A 26,196-nucleotide genomic window follows, 5' to 3' on the forward strand; every position below is an offset into this window, starting at 1 on the left:
ACTTTTATAGAGACCTCCACGTCAAAAATATAAAACACCTCTCTAACCCTCTAACCAAAATATAGGCAATACACACAACAAGATCTGCAGCAATATATCCCCTCTTCTGCAATCTTCAACCCACTTTGAACAATCCTCAAAGTGTCCAGACTCCATCAGTCAACCCCCTGCAATCCCAGCAGGAAAACAACAACAATCTTTACAAAGATGGATAAAAATCTTGATCAGCAAATGAGCACCACAATGTGTAGGGTATGATCATCCAGTAAGCACATAAATCTTTCTCCTTCAAAGAACCTCTTCAAAGATAGATCACCATGGTCTCCTTGATGAGTTCTTGGAGCAAATTTCAGAGATCACAATTTGTAAATCACAAATGAAACTGTCAGAATAACCAAAGTCTCTGTGATCAACTTAGGCACGTCTATTTATTGTTTTCTATAAATCAGACGCTCCTGTAGTCAACTAAGCTATTAATAAAGTCGACTGTCCTTAGAGAGTTATAACAGTTAAGTCAAATAGTAACAGTCAACAACAACCAATTTGATTTTGCATTTAATACAATTGACTATCATTAAAGCTTTAACTAACTTTTGAAATATAGTTGTTATTGTACACAAGCATAACAAAATTTCAAATCAATCAACTAACTAAGTCGGATCCACTGCACATGTAGTCGACTTAGGCACATCAACTCAGTTTGAAAATCTTTTCAATGCAAAATCACTCACAACACTGCTTTTGAAAATCTGTGCATAATCACGAGTTTTAATTGACTTACTTCATAATGAAGTCGACTTAAAACTTGCAGTTATGCCACACAATATAAGTTCATAAAAGTGCATGTGGTTTTCTCTTCAAAAACATATGTAACGCATTCAAACATGATGTAACACATATAAGCTCATTGAATGTGCATTCATATATCAAGATCAACACAAACATGTTCATTAATATATCACTCACAATAAGGAATAGAACATGTAACACAAAACAATACATGTGTTATTAATAATGTGTTGTCATCATAAAAAACCAGAGTGACTAAAGCAATGTGAGATTAATGTTAGCTAAACCAGTGCTTCCCTTATCAACAATCTCAACAATAGCACAAGTTTTCATAGTATGGAAGAAGTGTAAAATTATGAATTGACTCTTGTGTTTGCACGAGAAAGCTCTTCTCACTCTGATGTTTCACTCTTTACAGTGGATGTCAACCCTTTCCAAACTTTGAACTATATCTCCATGAATACTTCCCACACTTAACCTTCAAGGATCACTAAGGATTTTGTTCGGCTTGTAATAAGACTAGACTTCATAGAATTTTATGGTTTTTCAATGGTATACAAACTCACTAAGGAAAAGATGAGCAACTAGCATGCATAATGAGTTTATTTATTTCTTTTAGGTCTTTGAAGGTCTTTAACATATTATTTTTTAAATTTCTAGGCCTTCTTCATTCAAGCTCTTCAGTCGTGCACCTTTTCGTTTTTTATTTTGATATTTTTCAGTTTTCTTTCTATTGGTGCTTGCTTAAGTCTCTTTTATTTTCTTTTTGGTTTTTCGATCTTAGGCCTATTTTCTAAGATTTTGTTCAGCCTTCCTTCTCTTGCCCATGTATTTTTTTAACACTTAATTTCTAATATTTTCTTAGTGAGAAGGTGGTTAATTTTGTTTCTGGCTAAGGATGTGTATTTACAAAGGCCCCGGTGCTAAAAATATTTAACAAAGATGTTCACAAGTAGGCTTTTTTGCTCTATTTTTCAAAACAAAAAAAAATGGCCTTGGTTCTTTCAATTGAAGGTCAAATTTCAATTTCTTCAAAGATGTAGCATAAAACTCAATAGGCTGCTTGTATCCAATATGCTTCAAGATCCTCACTCTCTCAATTTAGAATCTTATCTCTCTCATTTCTCTGAAGCACAAACCTTTCAACTACTAATCACTTATGCTCATTTTAAGGCTATAAAATTCTTTGTTTTTCAAGATCTTAGAGTTGGCTTCCAATGTCCTCAAATTATGTTCCAATTTCTGTTTCTCAAAAAGGGGTTTCCTTAAAGTGTTTGATTAAAATGGAAAACTTAAAACTAACTACAACATATTCTAATTTTGTGTTTCTTACTCCTAACATATTAAAATATCATGCAAGAAATTTAAATACTGAAAATTAATCACATCTCTATGAAATTTAAGCACATCTCTAAAAAATAACTTTGTTATGTTGCTTGCATCATCTACTTTGTGGCAGGATATAAAATTGGTCATTTTGTTTAAACCATCCACTACCATAAAGATAGAATTAAAACACTTGTCAGCTCGTGGAAGACCTAAGATAAAGTTCATGCTAATATCCTCTCAAGGGGTTAAAGCAATAGGCAAATGAGTATATAATCCATGAGACATTGTTGTAGATTTAGATTGCAAACATGTAATACATCTATAGTAATGTATTTGTACATCCTTCCTCATATATGGCGAAAAGAATTTTTCCTTAAGCATTCTTAGGGTTTTATCTACCCCAAAGTGCCCCATTAGCCTACCCTCAAGCTCTCTTGCTCAAAATTAGACTCCTCACTCCTACTTCCCCTTGATTTTACCTTCTTTTGTAATTGCTCTTCTTTCAAAACCTTAATGTCATCCGCGAGGAGTGAAATTTGTAGTTCTTTATCAATTTTGTCTCTCATTCTCATTTGCACTTCCTTTTCCCGTCAAAGGTTAAGTTCTCTTAGTTTCTTTGAAATTTATTTACGGATGATAAATTTCTCATAGTCACTTACCCTATGTGGAGACGAATGTCTTGATATCTTTTAATTTAAAGAGTTTTCTTAACTTGAAAAGGTTATAAGTTTTCATCAAAAACCAACTCCCAGGTAAGAGAGGTGAGTCAAAGACTTCTTAATCACCAAGTCTCACCTAGCCAGATTGTCTTAGGCTACAAGCTTTTACTACTTTCAAGATAAAATTACTCAAAGACTAGTATTTTTCCTATTGTTTAGTGTGAAACCCGTTAGTGACCGCATACGACTCACCTGCATTATGATCAAGACTTTGTTCTAACTACACATCTTTGGTCTATTTCATCTAGAAACATATAGGAAAACTGATTGGACCATAACTTAAGACTAGCTTCCACTCAATCTTAAGCCAGTTAAATAGGATTAGTGATCAGTTCATCCAACTATCAAACATAAATCAATTAACCACTTTAAATAAAATGAAAGCTACATAAATGAAAGTGTCATCGAATACTAGAAAGTTTGAATCTACTACATCATGCTCCAACATAATGGAGGTTTAGCTCCTCATGAATATTTAAAGAAGTACATGCAAGGAGGAGGAAAACTTCTCCTAATCCTCTAAGAATATGTCTTTAACTTACAAAGATTATGTGTGACAAGACTCACTAGAGTCTCTCTCTAAACTCACCCTAAGAAAGTTAATATCGAAGTCCCTTTTCTCTGTCTTATTTTCTCTATTCTCAACCACTCTCAGATATGTCAAGAATGCTCTTATTTATAGACTTTCGCAGCATGACTCAAGCGTTGGTTCACGACTCCAACGTTGAGGATTCCTCCTTTGGTGGGTTTCCTTCTTAGTTTAAGCTATGAGTTCTTGGGGTAGAGCTGCTTGAGGTTGCTTAATAATGACACACTCTTCCATGGTTCAAGCTCTAGCTTATGGCTTAAAGAAACCTTTTTGAATGGGTTTTCTCTATGCTCAATCCCTCAAGTTGCGTTACAATTATGGCAAGGAAAATTCTCCAAAATGGTTGAAAATCTTTTTCTTTTCTTAAAAAATGCAGATTTAACTCATTGATTTCATGTGTTCTTGCAAAACAAGTAAAATCGAGGTAGTTATCACAAATTTTATACAAATCAAAACAAGATAAGTTCTAATTAAACATTGAAATTCACTAATGTCAAACACTTATCTATGTGTATCATTTGCTCTACTTAGAGAACTGATAAGTATATCACTTTGGTATACTTAACTTCTATTTATGTTTTTCTCTTTTCAACCTCTCAAAGAATATCATCTAGTTCTAAAATAAGTTATCTTAGGCTAATTTATTCGAAACTGACATACTCATCCTATTGTCTAGACTATTGTTTGGAACTTTCTCTACATAACTACAAAAAGATTTTAACTGTGAGTTGATCGCTTTGGTCTATTTAAGTGTCTTTATTCATTCCTTAAGCTAAAAAAATGTATATCCAATTTAAAATTTATCTATAATGTAATCACTTAACTCGACCGATATATTTCAAAAAATTAAACTCATACGACTCAACATTTTCTATCTTATATTTTCAACATAAAACTTCAACCATATTAATTCGTTTGATTCAATCAAAACATTCACAAACAACAAAATGACCAATATAAACTACTTTTCAACTCATCATAGCTTAACTTATATTTATCCACACAAAAAAACATAAACTAATAAAAAAAAAAAAAATCCAATAGAACAATTAACCTTCTTACCTGAACTTATACTTTTTATACAAAACTCCACAAACTTGAGCTCTCATAAAACATTCTATCTACATAAAGAAAATATCTTATCAACTATAGAAAAAATCCTAACAAAAGAATATAAGTATGTTTTAGAGAAATGATAAATTTTGTAAAATAAATCTCGATTAGTTAATTTTCTATTTATAGCTCAAACTTTTTAATATTAAATTAGATTAATTTTACTCGTACTGTACTCATCTCATCTACCAATATTCCTATTCCTAAGTATTTTACCAAGTTTCTACATATTAAACTCTAACCAACTCATATGATGATTTTCTTATGAAACTTTTAAATACTAATTATTTTTGTTTTAATCCTTTCTTTTAATATCTTTATTATTAAGATGATTTTATGTAAATTAAATTTTGTGTAAAATTTTTATTTTATAACTATAATTTTAGAAAATAATATACTAACACAAAAAATTTTACAAATATATGTCATTTATTCATTAAATTTAAAGTATGTCAGCATAATAATAAATAAATAATAAATTGTGTCAAATATTTTTTCCTATAATTTTTCATGGTGAGTTTGTGAAGTGGATTACATTTTATTTTTTGTCTTTTCTGAAACATAATTTTAGATTGGCTTTTCGTTGTTTTGAAACACAGGATCTTATTCATTCCTATAGGTCATTAAATCTATCGATTTAAACACAAGACTGTTGTTTGGATTTTTTTTAATCATAATATTACACATAGTTATGTATCATATGATTATAACAAAAAAATTTAAAAATAGAAAACAAACATGATTTAAAACATAAAAACCGTGTTACGATTTTAGGAAAAATATAAAAAGCCAAAAAGGTGCTGCACTTCATCAATAAAAGAAAAAAAAAAGTAAAATAACCCTAAATTCGTACTTTTAAATATAATTTCTTTATTTAAAAATTGTAACTGTAAATACAATTCTCCATAACCTTAAATTAAGCATTACTTGAACCACTGAATGCCATTTTTTCTTCAAATTCTAAATAAAAAAATAAGAACTCTAGGAAGAAAAGAAGCTAACAAAAAAAGAAAAAGAAGCGAGAAGAATAACAAAATAAAGAGTGAATAGAACAGAAAATGAGTGTTGACAACTACAAAGATCACCATTGATTGTAAAGGCAACACAAACTACAATTGTCATGACTTATCAGTAAAGCTTTACATGAATGCTCCAATGGTTGTCATGACAATTGCAATAATGATATTAAACAATAACAATGACAATGTCTTAGTAGAAGAAAGGGTCACAACAAGTGTTTGGCCTTGTTTATGGGTAGGGTTGGGTCATTTTTTAACCCAACCCTATATGATAGAGAAATACACTTTATTGCAAAATGTAGATCTCAGTAACTTGGAACTTGACACACATTTTTATCAACATCTATACAATTTAATTTACAATTAGCTACACTAAAGACATAAAAACACAAACATTTGAGCTGCATGATTGATTATAAACTGGAAGACAGCAGAAAAATTCCTATACTGAAGCCTTGTTTCTTGCATGATTAATCTAGGATTTAGATAGGACTCTATACTATACTCTCAGTAAAAGATGTCAGGTATGGATTGGTGCGGTATGGAAGGCCAGCACGAGCTCCAAGGGCTCTACATTTGGCAGCTGCCTGTAATTAACATCAAAAGCAATCTTGATTATCTTCAAATTTCAAATTAAGTTGAACAAAGAAAAGTACAAAAAAACACGTGTTTCTCTATTGTTCTGTATTTGTGTACATTATAAATCCCAATTAAGCCATCTCGTTTCTTGCTTACCACATAAGAAGCAAAAGGCAACATTTTTTTTGGTGGTAAGTTGGCACAGATCGCTGCAGATAAAATAACCACCATTTAAATTCTGAAATTGTAGCATCAAAGGAGAAAAACTAACAAGCCACTGGACAAGTGACATGATCAAAAGTTAGAGAGGGTAGAAGTGATGGATACAATAGAATTACGGTGAACAATATAACTCTATATCTGAAATTGGGTAGAATCTGTATAGAGGAAAAAACAGAAAATTCATATATGAAGAGATTGCGCTTACCATATAAAACAGCTCCTGTAAATGCATCCCCGGCACCTGTTGTATCAATAAGCTCTGATGGTGGAATCTTTTCAGTTGTCCCAAAATATAATCTCCCACACACAGATCCTATCCCTTCAGCTATTAATTTTGTAACTGGCTGGGAGGATTAAGCAAAAAGATCAATCCAAGAGGATTTGTACATGAATATAATGCAACCAGACATTGTTTAGCCAACATTTACCATAAATCAGAGTTATGAAAAATGGTGTTACAGGTATAGAAATTTTTAACCTCAATTAATAGAATGCTAGAAATTTCATGTTCCATGACATTTGAATCCAAATGCCTTTGCAAAAAAGGTATCCCATCGCATACTTTTAGGTTGGCGATGATTAACATGAAAAGAAGTTTTGATCTGTACTTATCTTAATTGCCAAAGAATCAACTCTCTTTCCACAATCAAAATAAGTTGTGCACAAAAAGTCTCAGTTTTTTTGCCATGTCCATATATCCATGGGAAAAGTATCAGTTCTTTTTGCAGTATTCTGTTAACCAATGGTATCTTGCCCCAGAAATACTAACCTAAATTAACTTTCTCCCATTTTGTACATTTAAAATGTGAATCTTTTTTGTCTGGAGAATCTCTACCAGAAGTACGTATATATCTACCAGTTGGACAAGCTCTTGTGCCATTTGATAAAACAGACTAGTCTTGTGTAAGTGATGACTTTGTACTAGTACTAGTAGTGTTTCATATGACAGATTATTAGAAGCAGTTCAGTCCATATACCTACAGGGTCCAATGGTTTAAGAAATAAGAGAACACATTGCACAATCAGAGCTCACCTAGAATTTTAACAATAAATACCAGGTTATTACCGAGGCTATGCAGGTTGGCATGGCTATGCTATCGTCCTTTGTTTTTGTTAATGATGTCAAACAGCTGTCGACATCCATTTCTTCTATATGAGAACTCTCTGCCAGAAAGTAATTGCAACTTATGCTACAGAAGAATTTAATTGTAGAAAAAAAAAATTATTTATCCAGACACTACACTTTATGCCTATTTTTTCATATGAATTCAACTTGATAGGGCCAAAAACAAGAAGTAAACAAGTATTTTTACCATCATCTACACATTTCTCAAGCATTATGCAGCCTTCCTTTCCCAAAGTTACAATTGCAAATTTAAGTCTTGGAAACCTTAAAATAATTGAAACTAGTGCTCTTGGAATAGATGATGCCTCTGTCCAGGCCTGTCAAATTGTTACTCACAAATCATAAATACAATTCATATAGAAAGAAATATCACACAAACAGTTCAACCAAGTAGAATAGAGAACCATACATGAAATAAAATAATGCGCAAACATTAAACTTTAAAATCGAAAAAGATGAAATTAGGAAAGAATTCCTGAAAACAATGAAAGCTGATTTCATGGTTTCTAGTACAAATCTCTGATATTAGGAAACAAATGGTGAAATTTTGGTAATTAAAAGTGAAAACAGAAAATGGAAATAGAACACATTCTCTCAAAGTAAACGAGCCCTTAAAATGGCCCACATGTTAGACTTGGAAGGAAATGGTTAGAGACAAGTTGTTCACTCACAGAACTGATCAACCATTGTCCATTACATGCCCTGATTCACTAGTTATGTCTTATTTGATCTGATTTACCAGTTTTCCTTTACCTCCTTTTAAATATCAGGTTGACCTGATTTTTAGGAATCCACATTAAACATATGCACCTGCTGCGAATGATGTTAAGGCACATTCCTAACATAGATCCAATCTGGTGGATGCGTTTAGAAAGAGGGTGGGAGATGCATATACCATGCATGTTACATAATCCTCTTCTTTTATGCTTTATGATGTAACATGTATGATGTGCCCTAAAGTAAGTCCCAAGTTCTACCCTACAAGGAGGTCCTTTCACATGTTAGATAGGAACAAACTCATATTTCCATTTTATTATAACCTTTAAATAGTTTTCCTAGGGTATTCTTCTGACTATAAGACAAACAATTTGAATTTGCAAAAGAAAAGGCATTAAATAGTTCTCCTAGGTCCTTCTTCTGACTATAAGACAATAATTTTGAATTTGCAAAAGAAACTTTATCTAATGATGAGATTGTTGGAATCTAAGAATCATACAACATATCTGCAAGCCAAAAAAGGACTCACAGGTGAGTCCCAAGATTTTGAGATATTCTAGGATTCTACTTCATGATAGTATGAATAACTTGCCTTTGGAAAATTCTCAGAACATACAACATAATCAGCCAATCCAAGGAGGTCGTTCAACCCTTCCCTAGGCCTTTCAGCATCAATCAAGATAGATATATTCTGCCGAAATGCCTGAAAGGACAAAATATAATTAAATTTAACTTATGTTTCACCAAAACGCTTTCTCTTCAATTATCAAAAGCAATCACATTAAGGACAACATTTGTGAGTCTAGTAATGATTCATTTACAGATACATAATCAGGTGTATTTTCACGATACTTTATACAAAAAAGGGATTTGAAGTTTTCTATCCTAATTAAGAGGCTTATGATCTGTTATCCTCAATCACTGCTAGTATTTGAATTAGTAACCATAATAAGTATTGATAGCAGTCACAAATTTGACTTGAGCACAAATCTAATGAGAATAATTCTATATGGAAGTTCGCATTACCCAAACTAGGTAACAACTAAGATGTAATTACCTCTTGAGCAATGACAAGAGCACTGTCAGCCATCCTTGCATCAAAATAGACCACTCTTGCTCCATCCAGTGCAGACAACAAATTGGCTTTTGGAAGATCGGCTGGAACCATTGGAGGGTATCCTGGGGTGAATATACACGTCCTTGTTTTCCTGAATGTTTAAATTTCTAGGTTTAATCATTTTTCACACCTGAATCAATCAGGTAGAAGGAGTCATTTAAATCATTTCAGTTAGGCATGACAATTTATCAAGAAAGAAACTTTCATATGAAGATATTATTCCACTGTAAAACCATCATGTTCTTGCAAATGTCCTCTGTAATGTATAAATTGCACATATAAACAAAGAAGAATGTTGAGTCACTGTTAACCTCACAACTTTAATCTAGTTTTATCATTATTTCAAAAGAAATTAGATAAAGGAACGAAACTTATATGCAATTTTCTTAAATACTCTTAGTGTTGTTCTGTGGTGAAAATTAACTCAAAAATTAGAATTTTACCTGATCCATGTAATGATACTTTGGAGATTAAAAATATATAATGCAGATTAAAGTGAAACTTTAATTCTGACTAAAGAACAACACGAACAATAGCTAAAGAACTGCATTAAAGTTTTGTGCTTACAAAAATGTCATTGTCAAAACTTTCATTTTTCAAAGCCTTGTGAGAAATTGTACAGACTTAGCCAAGATAATAAACATAGATCTTGTTTAAAAATTGTTTAAGTACATCACATACGTTTGGCTGTCAACAATGATGTAGCTAAATGGTGAAGTCCCTTCCTTCGAGACCTGAAAAGAAATGGAAAAAAGAATCAGTGAAAGAACACCATCGAAATAGAGATTGGGTTGAGCACTGTTTTGCTTGCCACAACCAAGAGCAAATGACAAAAGGATAAAGTGGCATTTACAACTTTTTTTCATGAATTTATTCATACTGCTATTACAGACCAAGTAGCAAGTTAAGCAACAAAAAATAAGAGTATTTAATTATGATTCAACTACTACACGTATAAAGGAAAAAGCATTAGAAGAGTCAATCTTCATAGCACTATCAAAATTGATGGTCAAAGACTAAAGTTAACTAAAATTGTATCTCACAAGATATGCTTTCTATATATATATAGATGTGTGTGTGTGTGTGTGTGTTATATGTATGTATGTATTATATGTATATACAAGGTTTAATTACTTTTACTAAAAATATTGTTACTTTTGTTTCCTTTTTCCTTTTTCCTTTTGTAGGAGGAAGAGCATCCAGGTGCTTGTAACTCTCTGCTCTTCAGACTAACAAAAAAACATCGACAGATACATACCACTAAAAAAGAGGTATCCACCCCTTCAGCCTCTAGTTCCTCCATCATACTCTTACCCGGAGCATCAGTTGAAACCTAGAGATTTCAAATTGCATAATCATAAGAAATTAACCCCAATCATGATGTTAAGTACTCTATCATAAGCTTATGTCATGCAAACAAGAGAAACCTTAGAAATTATTCTTGGCTTTAAGCCCAAACGGGCAGCACATGTCATAGTATTTCCAGTGTTTCCACCACCTTGGACCTGCCAAACCAAAAATGACACAAAACATTCATCACCCTTATCATCACATTACCACTGTTAGGAAGTGATCAGTCTGGAAAAATAATTTTAAAAAACAAGAAATAATAATTTTTCATGTTTAAAAAGTAAAAGAAAAAAGATATCCACCGTGAATTTGCCCGAGTTAAAACAGAAAAGTTCTGAAAAATATGTAGAAGTAGTGCTACTCAAGCAAGAATGATAATGCTTATACATAATAATTCAGTACTATACAGTAAAAAGCAACAATTAAATTAAAATTAGCCAAACATTATAATTAAAGTTGTGATCAGGATGACATTATTTTAAAAAAACAAAGGCAAATTATTTTATCTATTCGAGTTGTAAAAGGAAAAAATAGTGGTCCACTCTACCGACAGTGAGTGGTTGGAGTTGGTTACATGGTTTAGTTAATGTTAAAGTCAACGTCAAAAAGTTTTTCAGGACCCAGAAGCCAAAACCACATCATTTTAATTTCAATTAATGATGCTTGGTGTGATGTGCTCAAAGTTATCACAAATCTGAGGTGTTGAAAAGGCAGAATAGTGACCATGATAGCATCAAGAATAATAACAATAATAGAAGCAATAGGAAAGAAAAGAGCGTGAGTGGAAGCTAGAGAAGGAAAAACCTTGAATTCAGTGGTTCTGATCTTGGCATCAGGTTTAGGAAAAAATGGCACTACTGCCAGAAAATCCACCCCAACCCCACCAAACCCCACCTGCCAAATAAACATAATACTCATAAATTGAATTGAGAAGAATCATTATGAGAATGAGAATGGTAGTAATCATGCTCACAATGATGGGGGTTTCAAGGAGAGGAAGAACAGAATCAGAAGACATTATTTGGGTTCCAAAGTTTAGTTTCTGTTCTTCAACCTGAGAAAAGTTAGCAATCATATCATATATCATCGTACAATATGCTATATTTATAAGAACAAGAACGAGAGATGAGTGTACGTCAATTTACCAGACAAAGGTAGCAAAAAAGTGGCAAGTGGTGAGGAAAAGTGGAAGGTGTATGTAAGGAAGAAGAGAGCAGTTAGTGAAAACAATAGGAAAAGGGTTTAAGTTTTGACTGTGAAATCCTTATCACCATTAAGGTTTTGGTTTGGTATAAGTCCTGCTAAGATTGACTTCTGAAAAATCAATGTTGCCCTTGTAAGGGTTATGATCTTCTGAATTTCATCCCTTTGATTTTTCTTTTCAACAAATGGTGCAATTCATTTGAATTCAAGGATAGGGGTAGTCATTATTGCTTCAGTATTTTTAATTAATATACCACAAAGGAATTTGAACTTTTAGTTGAATGATTCTTCGTAAAGTAAAATTGCCTTAAAATAGCAAAACTCAAATCAATCAAGACGGTAAAAATTTAAAATGATGTATTTTTTAAATTTAAACAATTAATTGAATATTTAATTTGATAGAGCAAAAATAACAAAACAAATAAATGCTGGAATTAACAAAAATAATTACTCTTGTATTCTTTTATGGAAAACTTTTGTCTCAGAGAATTGATGTGAAATAAATTTAATTTTGTAAATTTAACTGAAAGTTTGCTATAAAGTTCTTTGGACTAACTTTCCCAACTACTACCTTTTGAATTTTTATTTATATTATATATTTGTATCGGTCTTATTATTTTAAAGGTAAATGGTCTGTCTAATATAAATAAATAATTATATATTTTATTTTAGTATAATTATTATAATTTTTTAAATTCTATTAACAATTAATATAATTCATGACGTATTTTAACTTTAAAATTTGTCCGTGTATTTGTTAAACAAATTAAAATTAACATCTGATTAATTTTAAAAGAAAAATAAATATCTTAAATTTACAAAATAAAAAATAAAAAAGAGTAGAATAGTCCTTAAAGATTAATTATATATTACACTTAATTTTTCTTTTAATAAATGAGTAATAATTACTAAAGTTTGAATATAGGTTAATTATTTCTATTATTAACATATTTCTGACGTTCAAGTCAGTAATATAAATGATCTATTTTTACAAGGGTGAGTTCCTTCTACATTAGTACACTTCCCTCTTACAACTCTGATATTACTTTTAGATTTATCAAGGAGAAGGTTGATCGGAGAGACACAAACAACAATTATATCTGAGTTTTTCACCTTTATATAGTACTCTACTTTCTCATTTCCATCCAATGTGGGACTTAGACTCACACTTGAAATCCCAATTGTTAGGTCATATTGGGCACGACCTAGGCTTAGGTGGACCCAGGAGGACGGCTTGGAAGGACAACCTAAGTGGATGGTCTGAGAGAACGACCTAAATGGATGGATGACCTGGATGAAAAGCATGAGAGGACAATCTGGGTGGATGACTTGAAAGGACGACTTGGAAAAATAACCTAAGTAATGTTTAGATCCTTGGTCAGACCGTATGGTACATACCAAACTGTACCGTACAATTTATATGAGACTAACCAAAATAAATTTAAGTATTATTCATTATTCACATCAACTTATGCATTCAACTTTATAGAATTTTTTTTGTTCAACTTTCTTAACAAATACAAAAACAAAACTTCATTTTGAACTATAAAAATAAATTAAGCAAATTACTTTTAAAAAATACTTTAATTATAAAGTATTTGTGGTCCAATGTTCTCATTAATTAGATGTTAGAACATATTAAAATATACAATGCTTAGCGTCCTTAATTATATACTATAACATATATACTCGATTCTAAATTTAAAATATGAGCTTTATAAGATTTTATATTAAAGTTTCATATTATTAGAATAAAAGCATTTTTTTATTTTAAAATCAATTTTTAAAACTTAAAAATAAATTATTAAAATACGAATCTTATAAAACTTAGTATTTAAACAAAAGTTTTGAAAATTTGAAGATTAACATAATATAAATAAAAAATAAATTAATATTTGAAGAAATGTATGACATAAAATAATCCTTTATGCAGAGACGTTAGTAAAGCTTAGACAATCTTTTTCAACGAATAATACATGACAGCATTACCCGCCAAATAATTGACTTCATTTTTGGGGCCACGTGGTTGGTTGTTGATTGCAATGCTCCATCCACCACTTCTACATCTCTCTTTTATATGTTAATTTCATCTCTCTTATTTATTTCACTATATTTTATTTTTAATCCAAAAATAATATTTTAAGAATATGAGTGGTAATATTATTTCATAAATAGATTTTGTGGGTAACTTAAGTTTTTTCTAATAGTTTAATTTATTAAAATGTATTGTAAAATATATATTATTGTTACCTTAAAATTTTCATAATTTTCATCAAGATAAGACTAAACATTTATATTTAATAGCGTATGAAACACTTAAGTTTTTTTTTAATATAGTTCTTTAACGTGGTTACAATTTAATTTACAACACACACATATATATATATATATATATATATATATATATATATATCATAAATATAAAATACAATAATTTACCATGCATGCATAATATTTAAATGAGATGTGATCCTATATAATTTTACATACAATTAAGTACCTTATACAAAAATTCACTCAACGTATTTAATTTTGTTTTCTTTTTAGTTTTGATTAGTTGACTGTTTTATTTTCTAAATGTGTTTTTTTTTTTTTGTGATATTTGTTAATTTTCCAAATGTGTTCACTGTTTTAAATTTAAAATTCTTAATAGTTGAATTTGATGATTAATAGATGAAAGATAGTTTGTTTGTTTGTTTTGTATATTGTAAGAACAATGATAGTTCCTTTCTCAAGTTAGATTAGGCCAAAACAAGAAGATAAATCTATGAAATTGAAAGTGACACGAAAGCAATGAAAATGGAAAGAATGTGTCTCGCTTTGGAGGTTTAAGTGATGAAATGGAGATTGTTGATGGTGTTCTTAGAGGTTGGGCCAACTCTAGAGAATGGTGACTAGAGAGACCTCATGGAATGTTCGTCATGACTTAGAAAAGTTAAAATTGACTTAAAATTTTGACAGTATTTCATTACAAATTTGAAACTGGATTTATAAGGGGGGTGGGGGATACCTCTATAGATAAAGGTGTTTCTAGAGAAGACCAAAACCCTATAATGTTATCTTGCACCAAACCTAATAATCATATCTTGGTAAAGGAGAGCTTGACCCGTGACACTCTAACTTTTAGAAAAACTCTCAACTCTTACAGTGTCATGTGGAAAGTCACTTCAACAAAAGTTTCTCTACTAGGAAAATGACACATGACCACTACCTTTGTAAGAAAACTCTTCACTAAGGGTTTGTCATGTGGAAAGGCACTTTAGCAAAAAATCTCCAATAGAAAAATGACACATGACCACTATAATTGAAAGAAAACTCTTCACTTAGAACTTGTCATGCGATCACCATGTCTCATGAGGGATACCCTCCACCAAGCTAGGGTTACAAATCTAGTCACCCAAGAATAACTTACTCTAGGTGCAAATATTAGCCTATAACTTAAGCAAGATTGTTCAAAACTCTATATTACTTGACCCTTAATACAAGGCCTAAAAAGAAATTTCACATTATTGAACCCTTAGTACAAGGTTTAGAAATACTCCATGATGGTCCAAGAGAAAGAGATTTGCTTCACCTTGCATAGATAAATTTAACTCTTCTTGAATGTGCTTAGGTCATGGTTAAGGGGTATTTCATCACCCCTCACTCTTCAAAAGGATTTGACCTCAATTCTTCAAGTTGTCATGTGAACATCCTTATCTTTTTTGAGATGTTTTCATTTCATTCCCCTAGGTCACATATCCTTCTACAAAAAACAAGAGACAAAGTAAGTGTTAATAGATAATCATCCAAAGCATGTAGCTCCCAAGGATCATACACCTTTGATTAAATGAATGATCAAGGCAATGCAATTTAGGAGCATTTCCCTTTAAGCTCTTGTTTGCCTTGTGTTGAATGCATATGTTTTTGGAGTGACTTTCCTTTTTAACACAAGGTCTTATTTGGTTTTGTCTTTCCTTTCTACTGGAGGAAGATGGAACGATATCTAAGGGATCACAACTTCTAGTTGTTTATTTCCTCCAAGATCAAATATGTACTTGCAATAACCATCAAACAGAAGTTGAATGAGTTTTTGTCCCATGGTAAATGTATATCTAAAGTAAAGAGCAAATGAATTAAGTCTTTTCGTATTTATGAAATGATTTTCCTTTGCAAAATTTAAAACTTATTTGTTGCTCAAATGAGAGTTACTCGGGCTTTGTTAAGACTTCAACAAGTGTACTGAATCGTATCAAGTAATAATAGTTTGGTAAGACCAAGTACCGTTTCCCAAGAGACTCACGACACTAAACAATTATGTAATTTCTTAACTAATCAGAACTTTAGGAATAAATTTCTTAGGTTTGGAATGCAAAATGCAGAAAAAGTAAATATGAATGCAATTGTGATCAATTGAAGAGAAACACAAAAGTGAATGATTGATTTTACTATGGGATGAACATGTTGTTGGGGTTTAGTTCACCTAATCACTCTCATGTATATAAGAATTCATCTTCTTCATTAATGTTAATGCCACTTTCTAAATCACTTAAAACTCGATGTCTCGTCGAAGAAAGCCTATCCTCAATTATTAGACCACAATGTCTTGCATCCCTAATAATCAATTTTGCATTACACAAATAAGCTTAAGGCAACCAAGTGTTTTATCCCTATGTCTAAGCAATAGTTCCCTTGGGAGAGATTCTCCAGATCATGAATTGTAAGATATTTGTCGATACTCATGCAAATCATACATCATGGCATGAATGAGTTAAACACAACAAACATTGAACGCAAAAGAAAAACCCTAACAATTAATGAAAGAAGCATATATAAATCAGAATTAATTCAAATACATGAGAGTTCACAAGGTTACATCATCCCTCAACAACAAATAAGAATTAGTTCCCCATTATCATGGAGAAACTATATGTACAATGGAATAAGAATGAAAGATAAACCCTAAAAACAGAAGAGGAGTACTCCTGCATCCAATCCTGCCTCCAAAGAGTCGAAAAGTGTGTTTTTGCGTCTCTTCTGTCAAAAGATACAATCCCTAGAGTGCCTGAGTCCTTAAATAGATCAAATAAAAAGTACAAGCCCACGTCGTTGGTACTCAACACACAAAGTGGGGCACTCAGGCGTGAATGCGAGAGTAGTTGCGCTCAACGCCCCTCAAAGGGTGCCCAGGCATGGAATGACATTGAAAAACTGGCGCTTAGCGCAGAAAGGATGTCTAGGAGTCAATGCGAGGCTTCAACGCTGAGGGCCTCAAAAAGGGGTAGTTAGGTGTCAATGCGAGCCTCTAGCGCCGAAGACCCTAGAAAAGGGCGCTCAGGCATCCTACGATCTTCCTCTCTGATGCTTCTTCAGTCCTTTCTGTGTTCCAACTCTTTGGTATTTCAACTCCTCTTCCAAATCATCCAAATTTCCTACAAAATCAAGGGAATTAGTTATACAAATCATAAGTTCTAACCTCAACTCTCTTTACTCAGAAAATAAACAAAAACAAGAGTTTAAGCAAGGTTCTAAGTCAAAGAGGGTTCATTTAGCATCAAAATTAAGTCATAGATAACGGTATATTCAACCGTTATATCAAACACACTCACAAGTAGGTTATCATCACAAGGTCTTTTCTAGGCTTGTAATGTGGCTGGACTAAGAAAAAAAAATTGGTTTTTCTAGACAACAAAATCCTTGAGTTAAGAGAGTAAACCATTCATAATTTCATCATTCAAACACCATCTCTCTTTCCCCTTTTCAATTGAGAAACCATTTCACTTAATCCCAACTTCCCATTTATTGAGCTTTTCTTTCTTTTTCTTCTTCTCTTTTTTTTTTCTTTTTCTTTTTCAATTTCATTATTTAGCTCAATGCTTTTTCTTTTGTTTTCACAACTTTTTTCAAATTTCCCAACAACCCTAAACTTGAACCTTTCTCCATACCATACAACTATACTCAATCTTAACTCAAGGCAAAGATTTCAAAAAGGGGTTTTTTCAATTATACAATCAACAAACAATCAATTCTCAAACAATCAATTTATTCATACATGATGCAGTAAGCTGAATAGATGTTACCAGTTGTAGATACTCAAGATGTTTGATATTGCCATTTGAAGTTCATCCTTAAGTTCTCCTTGCACCTTTTTGTGATCCTGCAAAATAGTTTAAGTTTTTGTTGTAGGTACCCATTTGAACTTGGGTCCTTGATTGTTAGTTGAAGCTAAATGTTCCTTAGGTATCCATACCTATAAACCTTTGGGAACTCCAACTCTTCTGTAGTAACAGTTTCTAACAGTGTGACCAACACAATTACAATAAAAGAAAGCATGTTTCACTAGTTTGCTTAAATCTGAAAATTTTCTTGTATTAGACCTATTAGAGTTAGCTTTAAAACCAATGCCTTGTCTGTTTATAACTCTACCAGTATACTTCAGTACAACATTTAAGTTATTCTTACCCTGAGTAAATTTGGCTAGCGTGCTAGTCAAGTAATCTATTTGTTTTTCATGAGCAGGGCATTTCACACATTCTTTTTCTACTGTAATAGTCTCAATTTTAACTTCCTTAACAGACATCAAGGCTTCATTCAATTCCTTCTGTAATTTTTCGTTATCAGTGACAAGATTATTGATTCTATATTCATAATCTTTCCTATCAGAATTAAGTCAATTAACCTTATACTAGAATCGCATAGCTTCAGCATGAATTTCCTTGAAAGCATCCAGCAGTTGGTCATACTTGACTTCAATCGGTTCTTGTTCAAACTCTGTGTCACTGTCATAGTCGGCCAATGATGCTCCAGCCATGTAACAAATGTTAGACTCCTCTTCTTGATCACAATCTTCATCACTTGAAGTATCAGAGTCACTGTCTTCCCAAGCAATATAAGCTCCTTTTTGTTTTTTGCTCTTATCTTGAGGAAACCTTCTATTGAATTTCTGCTTTGGCTTCAGGTCTGGATAGTCTGGTTTGATGTGTCCCTCTTTTCCCACTTTAAATTAATATATCAAACTGCTAATCCCTTAGTCAATTTAACATACAATTTGCATTAAGTCTAATGCTAAGAATAACCAAGTTATTGAGTCTATCCCTAGATCACAAATCACTTAGGTGCTCTATCTATGTTCATGTTCAAAATTACTTTCCAATAATTAGAGACATTCAAATAACATTATATTTCCATACAATGATTGTAAATTCAAGAAAGAGCATATGAACGAACAACGATATATTGAATAGGAAAATTACATCACAGTGAGTTCGTTACATCCAATTCCAACGAAAGAAAAACTACTCCTAGTCATCTAAACGTACACATTTGAAGCAATCCCTTGCAAAAATGGTGTCTTGATGCCTTAACGTAGTCTCCTGAAGTTCCTGATCATGGAGTATCAGAAATAGGATAAATAACTGTCATCCCCCTTTTCTAGAAGCTTCAACACTTCTTTCCTAACCTCCTCCTTCATCATAGGATTCAGTCTTTTCTATGGTCGGACAACTAGTTTATAATAATCCTCCATGAATATTTTATGCATGCAATAAGTCAGGCTTATACCTTTGAGATCCGCAATTGACCATTTAATAGCTCCTTTGTTGGCTTTGAGTACCTCCACCAACTTTTCCTCTTCTTTGGAGGATAAAGAATTACTGATGATGACCGGTTTATTGTTGGGGAAAATCGACAAGTGTACCGAGTCGCACAAGTAATATAAAATGGTAAGACCAAGTATCGTATCCCAGAGCACTCTCGGCATTGAATAATTGTGTGAAAACAGGATTAAGACTTAAAAATATAAAAGATCATGGGTTTGGCAAAAATAATAAAGTAGAACAAAATAAAGTTGATCAGTGGCTAAAGAACACAAAGATGAATGGAAGTTGATTGAAATGAGATGGATATGTTGTTGGGGTTAAGCTTCCCCAAGTTCCCTCTTATGTATATAAGAATTCTTCTTTATTCATTAATGCCAACGTCCCTCACTAAAACACTTAAACACGATCCCTCAGTAAATAAGTATGTCCTTAATTTCGAGTTCATACAATTCCTAGCATTCCTGGTAAAAAGATGTGAAGATTAAGAGGTTAAGACGACTAAGACTCATACCTTCATGTCTGAGCAATATAACCCTTAGGAGTAATTCAACAAGGACCTGAATTGAAAGAAACTTGTCGGCACTCATGCAACTCAGAGATCATGTTATTGTATAAGCAAGCAATAAGAACAGATGGATTACTTTAACAATTAACGAAAAAGCATATGAAATTAAGAATCAATTCAAATACATGAGAGTTTACAAGGTTACATCATTCCCCAACAACAAATAGAAATTAATTCCCCATAGACATGGGGGAACTCTATGAACAATGGAAGAAAAGAAGAGAATTAAAGACTAAGAATTGGCTAAGAGTGTATTGCTATGCTCTTCTATGCCAGGGATGCAAAACCTAGAGCCCCAAGGTCCTTTAAATAGTGTCAAACGCGTCCCAAAGTGCGGCCCAGTCCGAAAGAATCAAAACAAAGCAGAAACAGGGCCCGATCCAGGTGAAATATCGCCCGAGCATCGCAGGGAGATCGCCTGGGCAAGATTTGAGGCTCATGTAAGGCATGGGCATCGGGGCCACTGCCCGAGTGACGAGCGGTGATGTTAGATGCGCAGTTTTTCATTCCTTGTCACTCGGGCTTCGCGTTTTCCCTCCTCTTGGTGCCTTTTTGACCCCTTTTGAGCTCCTTCTTCTTGACTTTTCACTTCTTCTTCCAGTAGTATTACTTTAATATCTGTCAAAACAAGGAAAATTTGTTAGAAAACTATTGAAATCAACCTCAACTCTCTTATTCACACATTTTATTGAAAACACATGAGTCCATGCAAGTTTCTAAGTGAAAAAGGGTGCTTTTATTATCAAAATCACATAACAAATAACGTTGTTTTAAACCGTTATCATTTATTCCCACATTCTTCTAAGAAAACATACTTTAAATGTCTTGGTAACATTTTCAGCTCTAGTTTCTTTTCCTTGACTGTTTCCTCGGTATTGATATCTTCAATTTTTGCCTCATGAAAAGGGATTTCTTTTAATGCATCCAGGTCAGTCAAGCACTCATCAATCAATTCCTCTTCCTCCTAATTCAAATCTTCACATGCATCAATGAGCGTTTTTTTCTAAAGGAGAAGAACAATGTACCCACTTCTCTTGCACCATACTTAGTTCATCAAGTGCATCTAGATGAAAACATGCTTTGCCATCATTGGAATGAGACATAACTTCAAACACGTTAAAATTCACTTCTTCATCTTGTACTCTCACCTTGAGTTTGCCATTCTCCACACCAATTAAGACTCTAGCAGTCTTCATAAAGGGTCTCCCAAGGATCAGAGGCACATCCACATCCTCCTCCCTCTCCATAATGACAAAATCTACAAGAAATAAGAATTTTTCCACTTTAACAAGCACATATTCAACCAGCCCATAAGAATATTTAAGATATCTATCTACTAATGGGAGAGTCATCCGAGTAGGCTTGAGTTCCAAACCTTCAATCTTCTTAAACATAGAAAGCGACAACAAGTTGATGCTGGCTCCTAAATCAATCAATGCCCTGCCAACAACTAACTTCCCTATAGTACATGGAATGATGAAGCTTACTGGATCTTTAAACTTAGGAGGTAAGAGTTTCTGTATGATAGCACTACAGTTTCCTTGCACTTCAATGGTTTCCTCTTTAATGTATTTCCTCTTCTTCGTGAGGAGTTCCTTCAAAAATTTAGCATATGAAGGCATATGTTGCAGTGCTTCAGAGAATGGTATGTTGATCTCCAGTTTTTTGAAAGATCTCCATAAAACACTCAAATTGTTTTTCTTTCTCCTTCTTAGAATAAATCTTCGGGTAAGGAAGGGGTTTTACAAATATTTTTTCTTTTTTTTTTCTCATCCTCTTCTTCTTTCTTTTTTTTCTCCCTCATCTCTCTCTTTTTCTTTTCTCTCACTCTCTTCTTTCTCTTTCTCTTTTCTCTCAGCTTCTTATTAGTACAAAAAAGAATGGATTTACCGACGGCTAAAAGCCCTCGGTAATGACAAAATGTCGTCGGTAAACGCTTGTCGGAAACCTCACCGACGGCCTGATGGCCTTTGGTATTACCAACAGCGATAAAGCCTTCGGTCCCGAAGGCTTTGAAGCCGTCGGAATTACCGAGGGGCGGAAACCCTCGGTAATGCTTTCCGAAATTGTGTGGGTTTAGCGACGTCCTGGAGGCCGTCGGTAATTTAGACAGTCTATAGCAAGGGCTTTAAGGTCGTCGGTAATGTGAATTACTTTTTTCAGTCCAATTTGCTTCTGTTTAAACCCAAAACCTGTAAATGAAAAATCAACAATCCCAAACATCAATTTATCCAGGCAATTCAAATGCAATCATTCAACATTCATCAAGAAAACTTCAATCATTCTAAGTTTCAAAAGATGATAAGTGTCAAAATAGTTTAAATGTAATTCCAAACTTCTAAGTTTAAATGCAAAACAAAGTTTGATAATAAAATACTAACTTCAAAGTTTGATAAGTGTCAAAGTTTTTAAAAAAGAAAACCTAACTAAATTTTTTTTCTAAAGTTCCTAAATATCAAAACCTACAATAATCATCAGGATCATTAGAATCATCACTATCTTCGTCTTGCACAACTGTGGTCTGGAAAGGAGGCTGTTAAGGTGGACATGGCTGCTGGGATGATGATGGGGTGGTATGTTCTTGCTGAGGAACCAATGTCCTAACCAGATTTTCCAGATTTTCAAATCTGGCTAGAAGTGAATCATAAGCATCTTTACTGACGACATTGTTGGGGTCAAATATGGTAAAGGTAGATGGTTGATGTCTGAATATGCCTCCTCTAACAGCACTATAATGAGAGGCAAGTTGTCCTACCCCATACAGTCGTCCTTTCTTTTTTCCCCCGATGGTATCAACCTAATATTGGGTCCTGATCATTTCTTCGTCAGCATCTGGACCAGATTCCCCTTCTACTCTCGCCTGTGTCAATCTCGCAGAAAAATCTTCCTGTTAAATAAGATAGAAAACATCGGTAACATGAATTTGAAAGTGTGAAAAAAGAGTACAAAATTGAATGTTGTTAAAAAGTTTACTTACAATGTTCTTGCAAGACCTCTGATCAACATATTCGTCAGTCCCCTTGCGAATATGAGTCTGTGTAAAGACCTCATCAACATGAACAGCCCGTCGAAGCGCCGCTGCCTATAATATTTTAAAACATAAAAATGACACATATATTAATTTCAAAGTACATGATGTTATTGAGTTATTGATACGAAAAGAATCAAGATTTTTACCATACGAATCGCATGTTCATGTGTGGTGATGGATCCTCTAGTATGCAGTACACCACCTTTTTTTGATGCCCTATTTTTCTGGGCGGTAGCACATTTAATGCGCCAATAATGAATTCCATATGTGCTCCCCCACCCAATGAGGGCGTTGTCCTACGATCCGGGCATCTATAAACATTTCTGATAATCAGTGAGATGCTTTCATGTTATAGTTTTTCTGAATTTTAGATTCATGCTCAGCTGCCGACTGTACCTTTTGCTGTTACAATAAATAATGTTAAAATAAAGCAAATGAAATTCCTATTTGAATATGGTGATGCAAGATGATTAAGTAACACATAGTATTACCTTAAATCTCTCCCAAAATAGTTTTTTGTCGTCATCAGGGATTACTCCCCATGATGCCTAGGGCTGAAGAAATTGTTGCTTAATAGTCCTAGTGATGGCCTGTGAAGCAACTCTAGAAGGAAGAAACCTGAAATATGAATGTAAGAAAGTTATGAATGTACAACCATAGTAAGATCAACAATTTAATGCAAAATACAAGACTAAGAAGAAGATATGGTATTACCCTTTTCCGCACGGCTTAATGAATGGTCGATCATGAGGAGCAGGATCATCCAAATATGCAGTATCAGTAGGATCAGTAGCATCAGCAGATGGTTGGTGTACATCTGGAGATGGTATAGAAGATGGTGTGGGGATAGAAGAGGGATGAATATATGGTGTGGGCCCTACCACTAAAGGAGTAGGCACTACAATAGGAGGTGTGGGCCCTACAATTGAAGGAGTGGGCCCTATAGTAGAAGGATGGGCCCTATAGTAGAAGGTGTGGGCCTGACACAAGGTTTGGGCGCTGTCGAAGGGGGTGGTGGACGTGAGGATCCAACGTCTGGTCGAGTACTGGCATTGGAAAATGGTATCGTCGAAGGAACTCTAAGAACGTACTTCGCCTTCCTAGCCTTTTTTACCGTCTTGCCCTTGTCAGGGCGTGAAGGCTCCTGTCCTGACATTACTGTAATTTAAAATATATAAATAAATAGACAATTAAACGTAAAGTAGACAATTTGTATTTAATAAATGATTTAATATTATATAATCGTGAATCATAGACATGTCAAAATACAAGCATTTAATTAATTCAATCGTCTTCATCATCCTCATTGTCATCGTTGTTTGATGCGTCACTATGATCATCATAGTCATTATCATCATCATCTTCATCATCGTCTTCTTCGTCATCTTCAAGTTCTTCTTCATCGTCGTCTTGTTCTTCNTCTTGTTCTTCTCCTTCTTCTTCATGTTCTTGTATCTGTCCTTCTAACTCTTCAACATCACCATCAAAGTCTTGCAATGTAGATACACCTTCAACTTCAATAATTTCATTTCCATGTGTCATTTCATCAACTTGGAAAGGGATATCGTCTTTGGCATCATTTGACTCAATGCGACCCCTAGGCTTGGTTTGTATTGCAACACACCAACCACGTTTGTCAATGTTGCGAAATGCTGGATATGGGACATAATAAACTTNTCTAACATTAAGAGCTAGAATGAATGGATCAAATGGCCGGTATCTTGAAGTCATTTGAATTTCTACAATATTATACCTAGGATCCACTCTTGTTCCACTCCTAGATGGATTAGACCATTGACAATAAAAAAGAACTACCCTTTTTGGAGTACTTGAAGTATTATACTCCAACTCATAAATTTTTTTAATAATACCATAGAAATCATCATAACCACCCTCAGTAAGGCCCTTAACGAACACCCCACAATTAGTTGTCTTTTTTCCTTTCGACCATGCATTAGTGTGGAACTTGTACCCATTTATAAAATACGTGTGTCATTCTTTGACACATCTCATGGGCNAATNTGACAATTCCCGTAGATCTTGAATTAAAGGACTTAATGGCTGGTTATGAACCTACAAAGAAGTGGTGAAGAAAAATTAAGCTACAAGTGTTAACATCAATTGTTTTTAAAATATTGAAAAGGATAATCATACTTGATCTCTAAACCACTGAGGGAATTGTGAGTGTATTATAGCAGAAGAACTCCCTTCTGGAACTTGCATAGCCACAAGAAATGAGCTGTATAAAATGAACACAATTAGTGACTATGTTAAAGTTTTATGAATGACAACTTAAGAATGAGATGAGAACATACTCAAGGTGCACCTTAACTTCAAGGCAATTAATTAAGACATGGATGTGAACAGAGTTGAATTCAGCATCACTTAACCAATGAGTGAACTCTTTGCCCGCGTGACGGCCCACTTGTCGAAACACTGACAAAGTTGAATGAGATGTGGCAGATTGTGTTTCATTCCTAACATTGATCGATTTCAACATGAAGTTGTTGAAATAATGAGAACAAAAGTANGTTGTCTCACNATGCAAGTAAGNNGAACAAATTGATCCTTCCACTCTGGCTTTGTTTTTGACTGAACGTTTAGACTCTCCCATGAACCTCTCAAACGGATATATCCACCTATATTGCACTGGACCACCAAACCATGCTTTATGTGCAAGATGAATCGGAAGATATTCCATGGAATCAAAGAATGCAAGAGGGAATATTCTTTCCAATTTGCAAAGAATAAATGGAATATTTTCCTCCAACTTTCTCAAGGAATCTGCCTTGAGCGTCATAGCGCACAAATCCTTGAAGAAATGANTGATTTCTATAAGTGGATTTAACACGTGCATGGGCAAACAACTAAATGCAACAGGGATTAGAGTTTCCATAAAGACATGACAATCATGACTCTTCAACCCTTGAATACTNCCCTTATCAACATTAGCACATCGAACCAAGTTTGAAGAATACCCATCTGGCATTCTAAGCTCCTTTATCCATCGACAAACTATTTTGGCCTCGTCTTTTGATAGGGTGTAATTTGCCTTTGCTTTAGGAACCTGCCATTATCTTTGGGCTTCAACTCTAAGTCTCTTCGTGCACAATACAAAGATATATCTTTCCTTGCCTTTTCATTATCTTTC

The 26,196-nt window shown here is 33.4% G+C and overlaps 1 protein-coding gene across 3 annotated transcripts; it reads right to left on the minus strand.

Annotated features, from left to right (window-relative positions):
• Positions 1-5,564: 5,564 nt before the first annotated feature.
• LOC106772843 (ribokinase-like) lies at positions 5,565-12,052 on the minus strand. 3 transcript variants are annotated; one of them, XM_014659453.2, is made up of 13 exons: positions 11,815-12,050; positions 11,643-11,723; positions 11,474-11,563; positions 10,747-10,824; positions 10,578-10,652; positions 10,001-10,053; positions 9,260-9,410; positions 8,795-8,905; positions 7,673-7,802; positions 7,426-7,523; positions 6,565-6,703; positions 6,294-6,346; positions 5,565-6,145 (listed from the first exon to the last, which is right to left on the minus strand). In XM_014659453.2, exons 2-13 carry the CDS (start codon positions 11,685-11,687, stop codon positions 6,053-6,055), a joined length of 1,116 nt encoding a protein of 371 aa, XP_014514939.1. In that variant the 5' UTR covers positions 11,688-11,723; positions 11,815-12,050; the 3' UTR covers positions 5,565-6,052. The 3 variants fall into 3 exon arrangements, with proteins under 3 accessions (XP_014514939.1, XP_022640828.1, XP_014514940.2); XM_022785107.1 differs by lacking the exon at positions 6,294-6,346 and having other exon boundaries at positions 11,815-12,052; XM_014659454.2 differs by lacking the exons at positions 11,474-11,563; positions 11,643-11,723; positions 11,815-12,050 and adding an exon at positions 10,972-11,087.
• Positions 12,053-26,196: the final 14,144 nt, after the last annotated feature.

The sequence above is a fragment of the Vigna radiata genome, chromosome 8, assembly GCF_000741045.1.
Source record: "Vigna radiata var. radiata cultivar VC1973A chromosome 8, Vradiata_ver6, whole genome shotgun sequence".
NCBI lineage: Eukaryota > Viridiplantae > Streptophyta > Magnoliopsida > Fabales > Fabaceae > Vigna > Vigna radiata.